At 40.1% G+C, this 17395-nt stretch overlaps 1 protein-coding gene across 1 annotated transcript in view; it reads left to right on the plus strand.

Annotated features, from left to right (window-relative positions):
- MARCHF11 (membrane associated ring-CH-type finger 11) overlaps nt 1–17395 on the plus strand; it is a 79791-nt gene that overhangs the window by 50510 nt on the left and 11886 nt on the right. Inside the window, exon 3 of the mRNA XM_087815058.1 lies at nt 9847–10039. Coding sequence (XP_087671184.1) covers nt 9847–10039 — 193 coding nt within the window. The remainder of the gene's footprint in view (nt 1–9846; nt 10040–17395) is intronic.

Consider the following 17395-nt stretch of genomic DNA (forward strand, 5'->3'; position numbering starts at 1 on the left):
CCCTCTGAGATACAACTGTCTGTTGCATGCTTCAGTGTCTCTGGGTCTATTTTGTTTGTCAGATTCTATTGTTCATTAGCTTCTTAAAGAAGACTCTTCAACATTTCATATAATAAGGTTTGGTGGTGATGAACTCCTTTAGCTTTTTCTTATCTGTGAAGCTCTTAATCTGACCTTCGGTTCTAAATGATAGCTTTGCTGGGTAGAGCAATCTTGGTTGTAGTTCCATGTTTTTCATCACTTTGAATATTTCTTGCCACTCCCTTCTGGCCTACAAGGTTTCTGTTGAGAAATCAGCTGACAGTCGTATGGGTGCTCCCTTGTAGGTAACTAATTGCTTTTCTCTTGCTGCTTTTAAGATTCTCTCTTTGTCTTTAACCTTTGGCATTTTAATTATAGTGTGTCTTGGTGTGGGCATCTTTGGGTTCCTCCTGTTTTGGACTCTCTGTGCTTCCTGGACTTGTAAATCTGTCTCCCTCACCAGGTAGGGGAAGTTTTCTGTCATTATTATTTCAATTTCTTGCTCTCTTTCTTCCCCTTCTGGCATCTCTACAATATGAATGTTGGGCCCCTGGAAGTTATCCCAGGGACTCCTTAAACTATCTTCATATTTCTGGATTCTTTTTTCTTTTTGCTCTTCTGGTTGGGTGTTTTTATTTCCTCATGTTCCAAATTGCTGATTTGATTCTCAGTGTCCTCTGCTCTACTCTTGATTCCCTGTAAATTATTCTTCATTTCAGTTCATGTAGCCTTCATTTCTGATTGGTACTTTATTATGTCATTGATGATCTCACTAGTTTCCTTAAATGTCTTACTAAGGTCCTTGAGCATCCTTATAACCATTATTCTGACTCTGTATCTGTTAGCTTGCTTGGATCCATTTCATTTAGTTCTGTTTCTGGAGATTTCTTCTGTTCTTTCCTTTGTGACATGTTTCTTTGCCTCTGCATTTTGGCTGCTTCCTGGTGTTTGCTTCTGTGTATTAGGAAGAGCTGCTATGTGTCCTGGAATTGGTAGAGTGGCTTTGTGTAGTAGGTGTCCTGTAGGGTCCAGTGGCTCAGCCTCCCCAGTCCCCTGAGCTGGGTCTTCCAGGTGCTCCCCTGTGTGGGCTGTGTGCACTGTTCTGTTGTAATTGAGCCTTGGTTGCTGTTGGCGTCACTGGGAGGAATTGACCTCCCGGTCAATCAGCTGTGAGGACCAGCTGCAACTACAGCCAAAGAACTGCTGTGCTGGAGACACCCCTATGGAGAGGATTTACTTTAGTGGAGCTTTGGTGTTCATGGAATCCCCCCCGTTGAGTGTGTCACTCATTGACGTGGTAGGGCTGTAATTCATTGTGATTGAAGCTGACCACCAGGTGCACTGTCTCTAGGGCCTCCTGGGAGGTACAAAGTCAGCCTCTGCCTGTCCCTTGCCCAGGGCCACCCCGCATGAGCTACAAAGCAAACAGTAGATGGCTGCTACTTGTGCTGGGCTTGGAGGTGTCCAGGAGAGGCCAAGCTGTGAATCAATGCAGGCTGCCACTAGTGCCAGGCCTGGGGCCACTTATCAAGAGGTATGGGGCACACTGAGGCCAGCTGCTGCTTGTTTGAGAGATTTTAGAAAAGTCCTAAGCATGGGGCTTGAGAGGCCACTTGCACAGAAAATCGACTGGAAATGGCCTGGATGAGCTGCAGGTGGGGAGGGCCGGGGCGTCCGGGAATCACGGGGAGGGAGGGGGCAAAGGTGTGAGTCAGGTGCTGGGGATTCAAAGAAGCGCCTGTCTGCCGGCTGTGTACGGGGAGGACTCGCCAAAGGATCATGGCCTCTGCCAGCTCTTCTGCCTGGGAGAAAGTGGCTCCTCCAGCTCTCGCCCTGAGTCTAGACAGGTTAGTTCCTCCGCGAGTGTCCCACAGCGCTGGGGCTCAGAGGAAGGGTGTCTGAGTGAGTCCGTGCACCGGCCCTTTAAGAGGAGCTGACTGGAGCTCCCACAGCCTCTGGTCACTGAGCCACAGTCCCCGGTGGTTTCATAGCCCAAGGTGGGGGAACTTCTCCTCCTGGCCCTGGAACCCTGGGCTGGGGGCCTGGTGTGGGGCTGGGACCCCTCACTCCTCCAGGAAACCTCGGCCGCCGAGATTCCCTCCTGGGTTTACCCTGTGGCACTGGGGATGGGCCCGCGGCCCCGTCTCTGGGATTCAGCCCCGATCCGCCCGCGTCTCCGCCCCTCCTATGGTCTTGGTGCTTCACCTCCCTTGTTGTAGGGCTTCTGTTCAGCCAGGTTTCAGGAGGCTCTGAGTGATGGTGGTTCCTTATTTTAGTTGTGATTTTGATGAGATTGTGGGAGGCGGCGGGGACACGGTTACCTGCGCCGCCGTCTTCTTGTCTTTGCTTTATGGTGTTTTTAAATATAGTATTGTTCTGTAATTTTATTTTCCATCGTTTTCTGCTGATATTAAATACAATTGATGTTTGCTTATTGACCTTATATTTTGAGGCTTTGCTAAATCACTCCCCTAATTTGATCAGGTTTTCCTGTCAATTCTGTAAGATTTTTTACATAGATTATTATGTCATCTACAAATAGATGACATACAGTCCTCATACTTATTATTCTTGCCTCACCCCATCGCCGGGGACATGCAGTTGGGTACTGAGGAGGAGTAAGGGGAGCTGTCTGTGTCTCCTTCCTGATCTGGGGCAGGGTGTGGGAGCATTTTTTTTCCACCATAAGTATTATTTTAGCTTTAAGTATTTTTGTAGACATTTCTTTCAGGTTAAGAAGTTTTCTTTGTGTTCGTAGTTTTATCATGAATGGCTGTTCGTCATGTAACTTTACCACACCTATTGAGAGGATCTTTGTTTTAGTTGGTTTATGGAATCAATTATGTTGAATGTTATGTCTACCTTGCATTCCTAGGATAAGCTTCACTCCTTTATATATTGCTGGATTTGATTCATCAATGTTTTGTAGAAGATTTTTTAAAAATCTATGCTTATAAAGAATATTGGTCTGGAATTTTTACTTTTTCATAATGTTTTTGTCAGGTTTTGGTATCAGGTTTATGCTGGCCTCATAAAATGAGTTGGGAAATGTTACATTTCCTAAATGTCTGATAAAATTCTCCAGTGAAACCATGTTGTCCTGGAAGTGTTTGTTCATTTGTTTGTGGAAAGGTTTTGAATAAAAATTTAATTTACTTTGTATAGGGTTATACATACATTCTATTTCTTCTTGAGTCAATTTTGGTAAGTTATGTTTTTCAAAGAATGCATCTATTTTATTAATGTTATTGAATTAATTTGGCATTAAGTTTATAAAAATTTTCATCTTTTTATCTGAGGATCAGTGATTGTATCTCCTCTTTCATTTCCTGGTTAGTCTTGCTAGAGTTTTATCAATTTTATTAAAATTCTAAGGAAGCAGTTTTATGTTTTTCTGATTATTTTCTCTAAGCTGTTTAGATTTCACCTTTCTCAGAGGCAAAGCCAATTTCTTATGTCTGACATTTAACACAGCTCTGGTAAGTTTATGAAGATGTTTCTCTATCAGAGAAGACCCATACCAAACCATGAAATCACTTTTAACATGCTGCCTATAAATAAAATTCTACAAAGAATGGGCATATAATTAATTGAATGCCATATCCGCATGTCAAATTGATTATACATTGAGATCTTTTCTGCCAGCATTTCAAATCCTAGCTTTAGTGGTTCAATTTAAAAACCATCTAAAGATGATTGAAAATAGGTTTTAGCTAAATTCATTTTACTGAAGAAGACACTTCTTAAGAGCAGGTGTTCTCTCCTGTGACACTGGTGAGTAATCCCACCTGTCACCTGCGTACTATAAATCATTGTACTACAAATCTATTAGCTTATGATTCATCTCTGGCCTTCCTTGTAAAAACAAAGAGGAAACCGTACTTTAGCCCGAATGATTTAATGCACACTGAATGAATCTAGTGTCTCTGAGTTCAGCCTTGTTCTCTCTGGGCATTTGTTATTTTCAGGGAGGAAATTGAGTTCTAAATTAAGAAGGTGTATTAACTCTTTCAGACAGTGGAATGACAGGTACATCTTTCTAAATAGCTTCCTGGAGGCCTCATTGAGTTATGCTTTTCTTCAGTTCTTATCTTATTGGTTGAAATACATTTATACAAGGGGCAGACTGTTGGTCTTACCTTGGTGTAGTCTCCCATCATTTCTTTAAAGAAAATTCTTAGCTTTTTCTTCTGTCCTTTTTTCTCTGAAGGCAGTAATAAACCTATGTTGATTAGTAAGATTTCATTGTTAAGGGCAATAATTTTTGTCATGGTTTCACAGCAGTCTGTAGTAATTATTGGGGTACTTGTCTAATTTCCCATCAAGAGTGCCACAGTAACAGTGACCCTCACACAAAATGATACTTAATTCTGGGCCACGTGCATTGTTTGCATGTTTCTATGACTGGTGGACCTTACTTGGTGCACCTATGAACAGCTGTGTATAAAGAGAATATTAAATAATTTCCAGTGTGAGTTTCTTTAATTCTTTCCAAACTTCATTAAAATTAAAAAGAAATAATTCCTTGAGATTTTCTTCTTTATGTTACTACTCATTTAACAAAATGCAACTTTAAGATTTAAGAAATATCTGAGGATGCCATTTAGAAAGCTGTAGGTCAGATTTAGTTGGCACTCTGCTGAGCTGCCTTTTTCATATTTGACTTTTTTCCATCCCTACAACTACCTTTTCGATAGGTATAATTATGTCCAGACAGAGAGAGGCATTTTAGAAAGAACTTGGGCTTTGGAAACAAGTCTGAGTTTAAATTCTCACTTCTCTACTCACTGGTGGTTTGGCCAGAGCTATAACTTGATCCTGTAGGTAGTGATAGAATGGGTGTGGAGAGAATGTTAATCTGGCAGTCAGAGAGATACTGAAAACTGTTGTCAGGAAACTGTGTATTTAAAGCATTTACTGGGTGTTGTGAGGGAGAGGGAAAATTCTCCCCCGTCTACCCTTTTTGAGTTCTTTTGACTGGACTAATAAATTGAAAAAGGCCAGATTAACAGGAGAAAAACAAACCAATTTAATATGTGCACACAGGAGATCAAAAATGATACTCTCAGAGTGATGAGCTAACAGTGTTTTATACTTTTTAGGCCAAGAAACAATAAATTTGTGAAGAAGTGACCAAACAAAGACACTTAGATTTGGGTGCTCATTGGTGAGGAATCTGAACACGCTTAGGGCTTGGGCAGTAAAGGAGTAACAAGGTTTGCTTATGTGAGCTTTTCAGCCCTGGATTCCTTAACTCTAGTGATGAGGTGTCTCTCTTAGGACCCCCACCCCCCACCCTCCACCCTGCTGGAGCGTGGAGGGCACCTTTCCCAGGCGATACTTACATCCTGCATTCAAGGCGAGGCAGGGTCCACATGCCCTTCTTGCACTGGCTGCTTGTCAAGTAACTTTAATTCAAAGGGATCAATATGCCATTTGGGGCAACCTGCCCGGAGCCCCAACAGTGTGTTTAGCACTGTGGTGAACATAAATGGAGACGAGACTCCGCTTCTGCTGTTGTGAAACCTGCAGTCCATAGATAACAGGGAGAGAGACACCTGTCTGGGGTCCAAGTGAGGAAGAAATCTGAACTACACAGAAGTATAAATGTTGGATTGCGAGGTCCAGAATGAGGGATTCTGCTTAGATGAGCAGTGCGGGGGGGGGGGGGGGGGGGGGTTTGCTTTAGGTGCATTAGAGCCTGTTACGGATGGATGCGAGATTTCATCTGGTGAAAACAGGGAGAAGGGCACTGCGTGCTGCGGAAGGAACGCGCTCAGAGGCAGAGAGGAACTGAAGTTTAAAAGTGCATAGCATTTGGGAGAATCCAAAGAAGTCAGATGAAGAATATTGAAGAGTGGGCCTCTCTTCCTCTCTCCTCCCACCTTCCTTCCTTCCTTCCTTCCTTCCTTCCTTCCTTCCTTCCTTCCTTCCTTCCTTCCTTCCTTCCTTCCTTCCTTCCTTCCACTTCCTTCCCTTCTCTTTCCCTCTGTGCCTCATAATATTTTTACATCCTTTCATCCTTCCCGCAACAGTTCTGTGCCAGGCACTGGGTGTGTGCTGAACCAAACACTTAGCTCTCCTCCATGGAGCTTAGAGCCGAGCCCAGCAGGGGCAGCTCCCCTTTCATTAGGAATGTGGACTTGGGAGTTACACAGAGGATCTGGGAATGGTTCACAGCTACAGGTCCAGCTGGAAAGCTGCTTCAGTAGATCCAGAGAGGGCAGACTTGAAGCTTTTATCAGGAAAATTGCTGTGGCACTGCAAAGATGGGGCATGTACAATTGTTATCAGAGCTTGGTGGAATTATTACACAGTACAGTGTAAGGGTTAAGAGCATGACCCTAGGAGCCAGTCTACCTGGGTTTGTGTCTCGGTTGCCAGTCTTACTAGGCGTTTAACCTTGGGCAAATGGTGTGACTTTTCTGCCTCCATTTACTTATTTACAAAATGGGGATTATAATAGTCCCTCCCTAGTAGAGTTGTCATGGGGATTAAGTTAGTGAATACATGTAACCTCTTAGAAAAGTGCATATAACCTCTTAGAAAAGTGCCTGGCACATATTAGCCCTATATAAATATAGGCTGCGATTAGTCCACTCAATGAGGGTGGACTTCCAAAAGAGCAGCTAACTGGTTCTGTTTTGCTAGATACACTAGGTCCCATAGTTTGTGTAAAATTGAACAGATTTTGAGGAATATAAAAATATCAATGCATATCCAAATGTTATGGAAAGAAATAAAATAGCAACTATTTAGAGCCAATCTGGTCATTGTTCTTTTACTTCCCTTTCCAATCTTGGGAAGCAATTTAAGTAAAAAATGCCTGTGTACATATATATATACACACAAACACACACACATATCAAGTTTTAGAGGAGAGAACGTGTGCTCAGCAGCTGACAAATTTTGTTTAAGGTTCAGAAATGTCTTACAAACCAAAACCCAGGTCTTGGATACCACTGGGGTAAAGAGAGGAGCCCCGAGAGACTCATCTGCTATTTTTATTGTCCAGGCTAAGGGCCCATTAGCACAGCTCCTGGGGCTGAGCCTGTAGATGACGCGCCTCCCGGGCCAGGATGCGAGGGGAATGCTTCCTGCTAGTGGGAAGCAGCATTATTTTTGCTGCGGGAGGAAGGTGAGCGAGTCCCACTCACGGCACGCAATGGCAAAAAATAAGAAAGATCAGTATGTAGTGAGCAAAGAAATGACCAAGATGCTATCAGTGTTCAGAGGGAAATGCCTGTGTTCATAACTGGTTTAATACTTTTGGTTTCGATAATGGTTTGTTCTCATTAGCGCTTCAGTGAAATGGTGTTACTTTTAAGGTTCATCGGCTTATGAAGAACATTGATGCACTTTCAGACAGATTTGCATTGTTAGCGAAGGGATAGAAAATGAAAAACTCCAGTGAGCTCATTATAGATGTGAGCAGTTTATCTTGCTTTAAAAATAAGCTTCAGAAATCTCAAATTCTTATATCCACAAAGAAAAATTATGTTTATGAGAATAGCAAATAATTAAGCTTCCCAGTGTACTGTAATCGAGTTCTTTTTTTCCTTGCTTCCTGACATAATTTTGAACACATTAAATCCAAACTGCCAGCTATTTGAATCTTAAACTGTTTTAAATTTGGTGTCACCAAACAAGTTCGGGGCATCAGTATTTCTTATTCCTAGTAAGTCTGTCCCTTTAATCATTCCCTTTTCTGCTAAGGAACAGCTAAGCCTCCTGTCGGAAGCCTGTCTCCTAAGCATCCCTCCGCCCCCATAGTCGTACTGATTCAGAGACAGAGCCACCACAGTTTTCTTTGTCCCAGGAGACAACACAGCCCCATCAAAACATACCCACCAGTACACCCAAACCTGAGTGTATAGTAGAGCCTCTGGCCACCATCTGTTGCTGAATTGTCATGCTGGCAGTCTTGGGTCAATTAATTAGTAAGCTTAATTGAAGCCAAATATAATTAACCATACAATATTAAGCTCTACAAATTTAACTCCACTAAAATTACATAATGAATCTGGAACATAAAGAATTACTGGCAAACACCTTTGCCTCATGGGTTTAAAGCATGCTTTGTTTTCATCTCTCCAATGTGATTAACAAATTGGTAGAGGGCCACCTAATGCATATAGACAGAGTAGCTTCCATCTAGGATGGGTGCTGGTTGGGAATAGTTTTCTATATTGCTTGCCATGTGGTTGTACTTAATGCAAATTTTAGTGACCATCAAAGCTACACAGGAACAACACATTGACACTGACACTTGTTTGGTGACACCAATTTAAAATGGTTTGAAATTCAGATGCCTGGCAGTTTGAAATTAATGTGTTTAAAATTATGTCAGGAAGTTAGGGAAAAGCTGACTTCAAATACATGCTTGAAATACAACATTGATTGATTGGTAATGATAAAGTAATGTGACCAGTTTAATTATTATTCAGCCAGAATTGTGAAAGCAAGAACCATTTTCCAATAGATGAATCTCTGCATTAAAATGATTAGAAATATCTTTCATATAGAATTTCCAACAAACTTGGTCAATTGGTTCTGTTTTTTAAGAGAAAAATAAATGACTTTTGAGAATGAAATATTTCAAATGCATTTTGATATTTAACCTTTCATAAATGTAGAATTTAAGAGTATCATGAATATGCATGGTCCAAATGCATACTTAAATATTATATGTAAATTATTTGTGATGAAAGTCAGTGAGACAGTGAGAGATGGAGAGGGAAATTGTGAGTAGTGATAGACTTGCCATCTGGGGATGCACATACTCAGACTTCAGGTAAGTAAAGAGTTTAAGAAAATACCACTCACCCCAATGGACGCTGATTGTTTAAGCTCTTTTATTTTTAAAGGTTACTTAAACTGTTTAGGAATTCTTCGGACAAGCCATATGTTGCAACAGCCAGAGATCTTTCCTACAGAATGAGACTCTACAGGTTGAGTTTCGTTGTTTATTGGCAAACCATAATAGCAGTTTCAGTTTGGTTTCTGTCTCAATTATGCAAAAGTGACAACATGACTAATTCTCTCAAGTTCATAACACCCTTGAAAGATTTTTTATCATTTGTACTGTGAATTCTCTCAAATTACTTTCCCCATTGAATAGTGTGTGCCTTATACAGTTTGTGAGTTTCAGAGATGCTCCATTTGTGTACAAATTCTAAATCTTGACAAAAATGGCTTCATGGATCACCCTATAGATAATTAAAAGTCAGTAATATCTAAATCTATGAAATTTACCAATAACAGATAATATATAATTTTATAGTTCCCTTATAATTAATTATCCTAGTATTTTACCTTAAACAGCTTTTTCACTTTTGTTCTTATATAATCTGATTATTTGTTTTTTGCATTTTCTCACAAAAACAAGAAATTACCCTTTTTGCAGTAGCCAAGTATGATAAAAGCAAAACAGATTTCCAAATAAAGGAGTTCTCACCATGTTACCATGTTTCTTCAGTGGGTTTTTAATTCTACGCACGTGTGAAAGATGATAATGTGACTCCCAGGTACTGAATATTCTGCAGCCATTCATGCTCAGTGCTGTTATCTGGAATAAAACTAGATTAAACGTACAGAATGGCGAATTACTGAAAATAATGAAGTTAAGGCAATTCATTAATATTTATCGCCTTGTCTATTTCATATAGCCTGGATGAGATGGAAAAAAAGCATTTGGGGGCCGAACAGATTGAAAAGGGTCAAACGTTATGAAGAGAAACATGGGGCTGAAAATGTTTTTTTTTTCTTTTCTTTCTAAATTATACACAGCACCTTTTTTCTTACATGCCTCTGTTTTTCTTTTAGTGGCAAAGCATTTCTATAACACTGGTTGAGAAAGTTCAGATGATTGCTGTAATCCTAGGATCCCTGTTCTTAATAGCGAGTGTGACCTGGCTCCTCTGGTCCGCCTTCAGCCCCTATGCAGTGTGGCAGAGGAAGGACATCCTTTTTCAAATCTGCTATGGAATGTATGGTTTTATGGATCTAGTGTGCATAGGTAAGACCATGACGTTACGCATTAACAACTGTCAGTAATCCATTTCTTGCAGCTACTGCATTTTCACCAGTCGGATGTAATACAGAATGTTGTGGGTTGCGTGATCTTGATTCTCCAGTTACTTAACTATCTGGGGCGTCACAACCTGGCCACTTTTCTCAAAAAGTATAGCGTCTATATTCCTAACTAGTCTGAAGAACTGAATGGAATAATGCCCATTTTGAGTGGCATATTTTGCAATGCAAAGGAAGGAGTCGTCGAAATTATTTGGGGTGGGCGATGTAAGGACAGTCGTTTATTTCTAAGGAATGAGAGTAAACCAGTCAGTCGCCCTTCACGAAGCTGGGAAAGTGCTGATGGGTGGCAGTGGTGATATTGTGCGTTTGGGGAGAGGACCCACACCTGGAGGTGCCACATTATGGCGTGGTGACTCAGACTCCCCGAGGGCAGGGACTTGGAGACAGTTTTCTCTGCTGTCCTGTGCCTCTTGGTTTCACTTATGAAATTCAGTGGCTTAGAGGAGAAAAAGGATCCAACATTTTAGCTGGAACAGACCCTACGCTTGGCTGATCGGTTGCTTCCCTAATGCCGAGAGAAAACAAGCCCATTCATGCAGAGTTCACGTGTGCGACGTGTTCCAGGCGCCTTGACGGTGGCCAGGTGGCAGTGAGGGGCCGGGATGGTGAGGGGCAACCCTGGATCGAGGAGACTTTCCCTGCTCTGGTTGGTTTACAGCTTCGTGGGGTGTGGAAAGAGCTGAGGTGGGCACCTATGGTTTAAAGCAGTGGTTCTCAAAGTGTGGCCCGAGGACCACCCACAGCAGCAGCAGCAGGATCTGCAACACTAACGAATGCGCATTCTCAGGTCCCACCCCAGACCTGCCGAGTCAGAAACTTCAGCCCCATCTGTGTTTTACGCCCCTCAAAGTTCTGATACACGCTGATTTCAGGGAATGGAGCTCAGCTTGGCTCAATTCCTGGCCTCTAATCCTTACCTCTGTGTAGATAGATGGACTTTGTCTGTATTCCTGTTTTCTCACCTATAAAAATGGAAATGACCATCTCTAGCTCACAGCCTAAATAAAGGAAAGAATGATTATAAAATCATGTTATTAATTATAAGTTGTAAATTAAGGGTATTTGAATAAATCACAATGAAATAATTTAAATCACTTAAATGAATGCCTCTGCTCACCAGAGCCTTAATTTAGCTAGCAGTTTTAATATTCTAAGTCATTTTTTTCTAAAAGAACTCCATAAATTTTAAAGTATGATCAGCCTGAATTCCCCCTTTTTATCTTCTTTTCTCCTTTGTCACTAGTGCAAACCTAATAAGAAAGAAAATAAGAAAGGAAAAAAAGAAGGCAGGGAAATGTCATGAATAATATGTAAACTGAGCAGATGTTGCCTGAATAATTGAACTAATCATGTATATGAACAGTTTGCATTAAATGTGATAATACATATGCAAGCTTTTGGAAATTCTAAATCTCTATACAAATGTAATCTCGAGGGCAGTGCTCTAAATAAGGAAGAATTACAAATTGTTCTACAAGTCCCTCAACATATTTAGAGATAGTATTTCTTCTGTCTTTCAACATAAATATTGTAAAATGTGGTGTTCCATTCATATTCAAAGGAGAGGTGAAAAACAAAGAACCATTAGGTTCCCAATCCAACCTGGAGGGGGAGAAATTTCAGTTTACCTCCTTGATATTATTTTCTTGAATTTCAAAACTTGCATTTAGTTTTATTATACCTCAGATTAAAAAAAAAAAAAATCTTTATTGATTTCAGATAGAGGAAGGGAGAGAGGGAGAGATAGAAACGTCAATGATGAGAGTCGTCATTGATGGGCTGCCTCCTGCAGGCCCTCGACTGGGGATCTAGCCCACAACCCGGGCATGTGCCCTGACTGGGGATCGAATCGAGATCTCCTGGACCCTAGGTCGATGCTCAGCTGCTGAGCCATGCCCAGATTTTGATTGCTAACGCCAGACTTTTAATCTCGATTATTAGAATTCTGCTTTAAAAAGCACATAGATATGAACTAATGATCTTTCAACAATATATGACATATTTGGGATTCTGTTTTGAAATCTGGGTGTTTCCCATTTCATAAAGTGTTTTAGGGACAAAAAACAATTGACATTTTCCTGGAGACACTTTGGAAGTGGGGTTATCATCTAAGTTTTAAATATGTATTGACAATACTTTGTCTCATCAAATCTAAATCTCATTGTTCCGTGATTTATTTGTATATTTTGAAAAATATTAAAGAATTTAGATTAAACAACATTCTTGATTTCACTCCAAAATCTCAATAATTAGTCTTTTTGGTCCCAGAGAAAATCTTATTTCCCCCCCCAAGAAGTTAGGCAACTACTATAATCAAGAAAGCAAATACAGGTAGGCTACCAATAGCCAAATAGATCATAGCCTGTAATGGCTCTTGCTAACGTTTCAAAGTAATTCATATGTCTGCTAATTAAGTGTAGACAGTGACAAACAAAGTAGATTACATTGATTATACCTCAAATACCCCTGACAGAAAGCCTTTGAATCAGAGTAGAGTGAAAAGCTGGTTTATAGCTTTGACCCCAATTTGCTCAGCTTAGTTTAATAAATATTTATTGAGAACTTTCTATGTGTCAGACAATGCGATAGAAGCTGAGAATAAAAATAAGAGTCAGTCACTTTCCTGCCCCTAAGGAGCTTCCAGCCCACAGGCAGGACAGGCATCTAAGTAACTAGAACGCAGTGAGACATGCACAGGATGGAAGTACGCACAGGACAGTAGTTGGACAAAGCTGGAGAGATTAATACTGGGGTGTTGTATGCAGGGAGTGGATAGATTCAGGCAATTTCATGGGGAAGTGAGAGCCAAGCAGCCTGACGGATGAGCAGATGCTTGGCAAGTGAGGAGAGATGGCCCCTTTGTCACTGTTGGAAGTAAGATTGGCTTGCCGTTCAGAGGGCTTTAAAGTAGTTGAAAACATTCCTACATTCCTGTTTATCCAAGCTTTTCAAACTTGTTTATGCCTCAATGAGGAGGAGCAGATTGGCAGCTTCATAAGTGTTCTTTTTAAATAATAATTCTGAAAAATCTATAGATCGTTCCACAATCAAAAGATGTTAGAATCAAGCCAGTGTATGTCATGTTTAGGAAGGGATTCTTATTGGATTGTTAAATGGAAGTGTAAAGATTTGTAGAAAATTTATTTACTTGGGAAATTTATTTCCAGACACAGTGGATTTCTTTTTGCTTTTATTCATTGTTAATAGGTTTTCTGCCTTTCCAAGACCCAATTTCTTTTTACTGTTCAATTTTGAATTCTCCCAAGGGTCTAGGCACTCCTAGAGTTGAAATACCTAACTCAGGGCTGACCAATGGAACTTTCTGCAGTGATGAAAAAATTGTGTATCAGTGCTGTCTAGTACTATAGACACTGGCTACATTTGGCTATTGAGCACTTGAAATATGGTTAGTGAGAATGAGAAACTGAATATTAAACTTAATGTTATTTAAATTAATTTAAGTTTAACGTAAATAGCCACATGTAGCTAGCGGCTACCATATTGGACAGAAGTCTGGATGATGGAATGGTAAATGCATAAGGATTTGATTAACAAGTTTCACCAAGTCTATATAAATAGGTCATGTTTCCTAAATGATGAAGACACTGTTCCGTGAGAGGTAAATAAAGTGAAAATGAGTCCCAGAGGATTGAGAGAAGGAAGGGGCTAAAGGTGAGAGGATAGTGGTCAAGAAGCAGACGGAGAGCCATAAGAGGGAGGCGTGCCTTATGGAAATGGAGGTATAAAGAGAGAAAGTTTTATATTATATTTGGAGAGCTCTTTTAAATATTTAAATAGATGGCATTTAGACTATCGTTGTGCACCAGGGAAACTAATATAAAGGATTTAAAACACCCAGATGTTGTAGCCCAGGGGCAGTAATCTAGGGAGAAGTAATAACCAAAGTAGACTCATGTAGGCTCCTTCCGAAGAAGATTTGGACAGTGGACAAAGGAAGGTTAGCGAACTCAGAAATGAAGAGGAAATGCTGGCAGATGGCACTGGGTACAGCATCTGCTTCTTAACTTTGTACTTTGCACATTGAGAAAATAGAAGGCTCTCACTTCTATTGGTCTTCTGATTCAAAGCAAGTTTGGGCCCCAAGAGGAATATGTTTATTAATGACTCAAAGATTGAGGGACTAAGAGATGGCCATAAAGACAGGGAGTCATTTGATTGACTTGCCTCTGAAAAGGGAGGGCAGTTACAAAGCCATTTAGTGTCTCATAGAATAGAGGTGAGTTCAGTTTCTTGTAGAAGTAACAAACTAAAACTAAAACCCCTTTATGTTATCAGGGTTCCCAAAATAGAGATAGCAGTGCTTATACCTAATCTCATTAACACTATAAAGTGGTGCCAACTCCATGTCTGGAAAATGTTTTGATCTTCCCTGAGATACTAAGGGAAGGAACTAATTAATTATGGTTACAAAATTTAAAAACTTGGATTACTTTTGTTCTTTTAAAATTTTTTCTTAATTATCCATGCAAATATATGCATATTCAAATTAAAAAACACCTTTGTATTTATAATTGTGAAATACAGAAAGTTTAAAACAGACCATTTTACTCACCTGCTCGATTATGTCAGTCCATTTGAAGAAACATCCCCTCCCGACACTGTGTTGCATATCCTCCAGATCTTTTTCATTAGGTTAACATGCATGTGGGCACCGAGACATTTATGTATTTTATTTTTCATATAAGCAGGAGTAAAACTATTCATATCATTGAACAAATAGTCATGTTCATTCAACAATAAGACCTCGAGCTCTTTTCGCATTAGAACAAAGATGTACATGATTTACTTAAACTTTCTTCCTTTGCTGGATATTTTTGCCAGTAGGAGCCATGCTGCAAAGGACATCCTTTTGTGCATTTCTGTAGGCCAGATTCCAAGGAGTGGGAAGTATGGTTTGAGGAATAAGCACGTTAACACTTTGTACCCTAAAAAGGCTTTACCAATTTATACCGCCCCCCACCCCCAGAATACGAGAGTTCCAGTTTTCCCACACCTTGACCAGCATGGCTATCACTTTTTGACACTGCAATTGGGAGTTGGGCCTATACTTCACACCATTAGAGTGGCTTTCTTAACGTCCATTCTATAACTGTTAAAGTCTGTGGGGCAATTTTATCTAAGAAAATCAGAGTGGCCACACTGGGTCATGGCGATATGCAGCTCATCCTGCCTGGTGTCTTTCGGGATGCCAGGGACGTGATGTGCAGGGACATAGACTGATGATCTGTGGTGTAAACAGGCCACTTATTCTTTCTGAAAAATGAAATCCGGCAGGGGTGATTGAAATCAAGGATCACCGCCTCTCGCAAACCCTGCCCTCCCCCGCACCCTTAGGAGCTTTGGGCCAGTTTCTTCTATTATACTGTTAACACTGAGGGGATTTTACTCTTCAATCTGTCTTTTTTTTTCTTCCGTGTAGAAAGTGCTTCCTGAAATTGCTTTAAGAAAAATTGCTTCTCTCTGTCACTTGGCTCTGTGGCCAAAGTACTGATTTTGTTATTGCTTGTTTTCTGTGTTTTTCTATTTCTCAAATCAAAGCATGAGCATGCAGAACGGAGGACACACACACACACACACACACACACACACACACACACACAGTTTTCCCATCAGGAACCAAAACTGTTTCTCAGGGCTCTCTTAAAATAATTGAAATAAAGTATAATATGATTGTTTACGCTCTTTCAAGAGATTATGCTGCAGAGATTAGGTAGTTTAAAAAAATAACCCAAGATATACCAGAATGAGTATCACATCAAAATATCTTCTCCTTACTGTACCAAATCTAGTCAGTATGGAAAAAATGCTCCTCTGTGGAAAGGCCATACTCTCCAAAATAAAGTTGTATTTTGAATCTAAATAATTTTTTAAAAATTCATGTAAATTTTATTACTATTGTTATAGCCCTTTTGAAAATCGGTTTTTTGTGGTTGGTAATATATCTATCTAAAGCAACTTGAAAGCCTGTACACATAGGAAAACTATTTAGAGTTCCCAGTTGGTAACTTTTACTCACATTTCATTATAGAACTTCAGAGCAATAAATAAACACAACATATTCCTACAGTTTCTAGACTGGTGATTATCAGGCATATGTTTACGTTTTTAAAAGCCAAGGTAATATTTCTCTCTTGCTTTTGATATTGCTTCACTGTGCTATTTTTTTCTCTCCCGGCAAAGCAGCTAAAAGAAACACCTTATTTAACATTTCATTGACATGAAACTTAAAACGTACATTTTCTGATTCTTTGACAGTACAAGAGGAAAGGTAAAGAAGTTTCACAAATAATTTTAGGATAATCAAAGTCTCTGTTACCACAAATGAGTTCTTGCCATTGAGGGTGACCAGTCGTCTGTCTATTTAATGCCAGGGTTGCTTCATCCTAAAATGGTGTTTTGGGGTCATCTTCCTTCCTGTGGCTCACTTTCAACAAGTATAAAGCAGTTAGCTTAAGCAAAGCATAATTAAGAAAGTAAATCAACTAAGGAAAAAAAATTCTAATGCATTCCAAGCAAAGTATAAATGACTTTTAGATTCTCTCCTTTTCAAAATTTTCCATAGTCTCTGGCACTTCTCATTCAGCATGATTCAGAAATTGACAATATTTCCTAAAGTATTTTAGATAAAAAACACATTTACTGAAAGAGTTCAAAAGAGATTAGCATTGGAGTTGAAATGCTGTAATTTAAAGCAGAAAAAAAAAAAAAAAAGAGTTGGCTGGAGAGCACAGAAGAGCCTCCAGTTCCTGCGTAGCCACACAGGGTTGTCAACCACGTAGATGAATGTGCTTGAAAGAGCAATGGTCGGCAAGGTCTGCAAAATATACAACCCTTGGGTCGTTGTAGAGAGATAGCATTTTTTAAGCTGCAAAATATTTATAGATAAATATAAAATTATCAAATCGTTCCAAGTGAAATTGTAAAATTACCAAGAGAATATGCATGTTGACCACAATTTTTAGGGCCTGCTCAGCCTCTGCCCTGCACAGAGGTGTTTGAGGATGTCTGATAGAGTAAGCCCTTTCCTCGCCTTCCTTAAGGACAGCTGGGACCACAGAATCCAGTGTAATGATTGGACACGAGCCATCTCTACATTGAAAATACTTTCCCTGCGGGGGAGTAGAGACAATAGCTGTCAGCTCCCATCACCCCCACACCTGCCCCACCCCATTCAAAATTGTCAGCAAGTTTAGTTCTAATACTTCAAATCTGTGTACAGTAGATTTTTTAAAATCACAAAACGTTGGAAGCCCAGATC

Source organism: Miniopterus natalensis, chromosome 3, assembly GCF_054644295.1.
Source record: "Miniopterus natalensis isolate mMinNat1 chromosome 3, mMinNat1.hap1, whole genome shotgun sequence".
NCBI lineage: Eukaryota > Metazoa > Chordata > Mammalia > Chiroptera > Miniopteridae > Miniopterus > Miniopterus natalensis.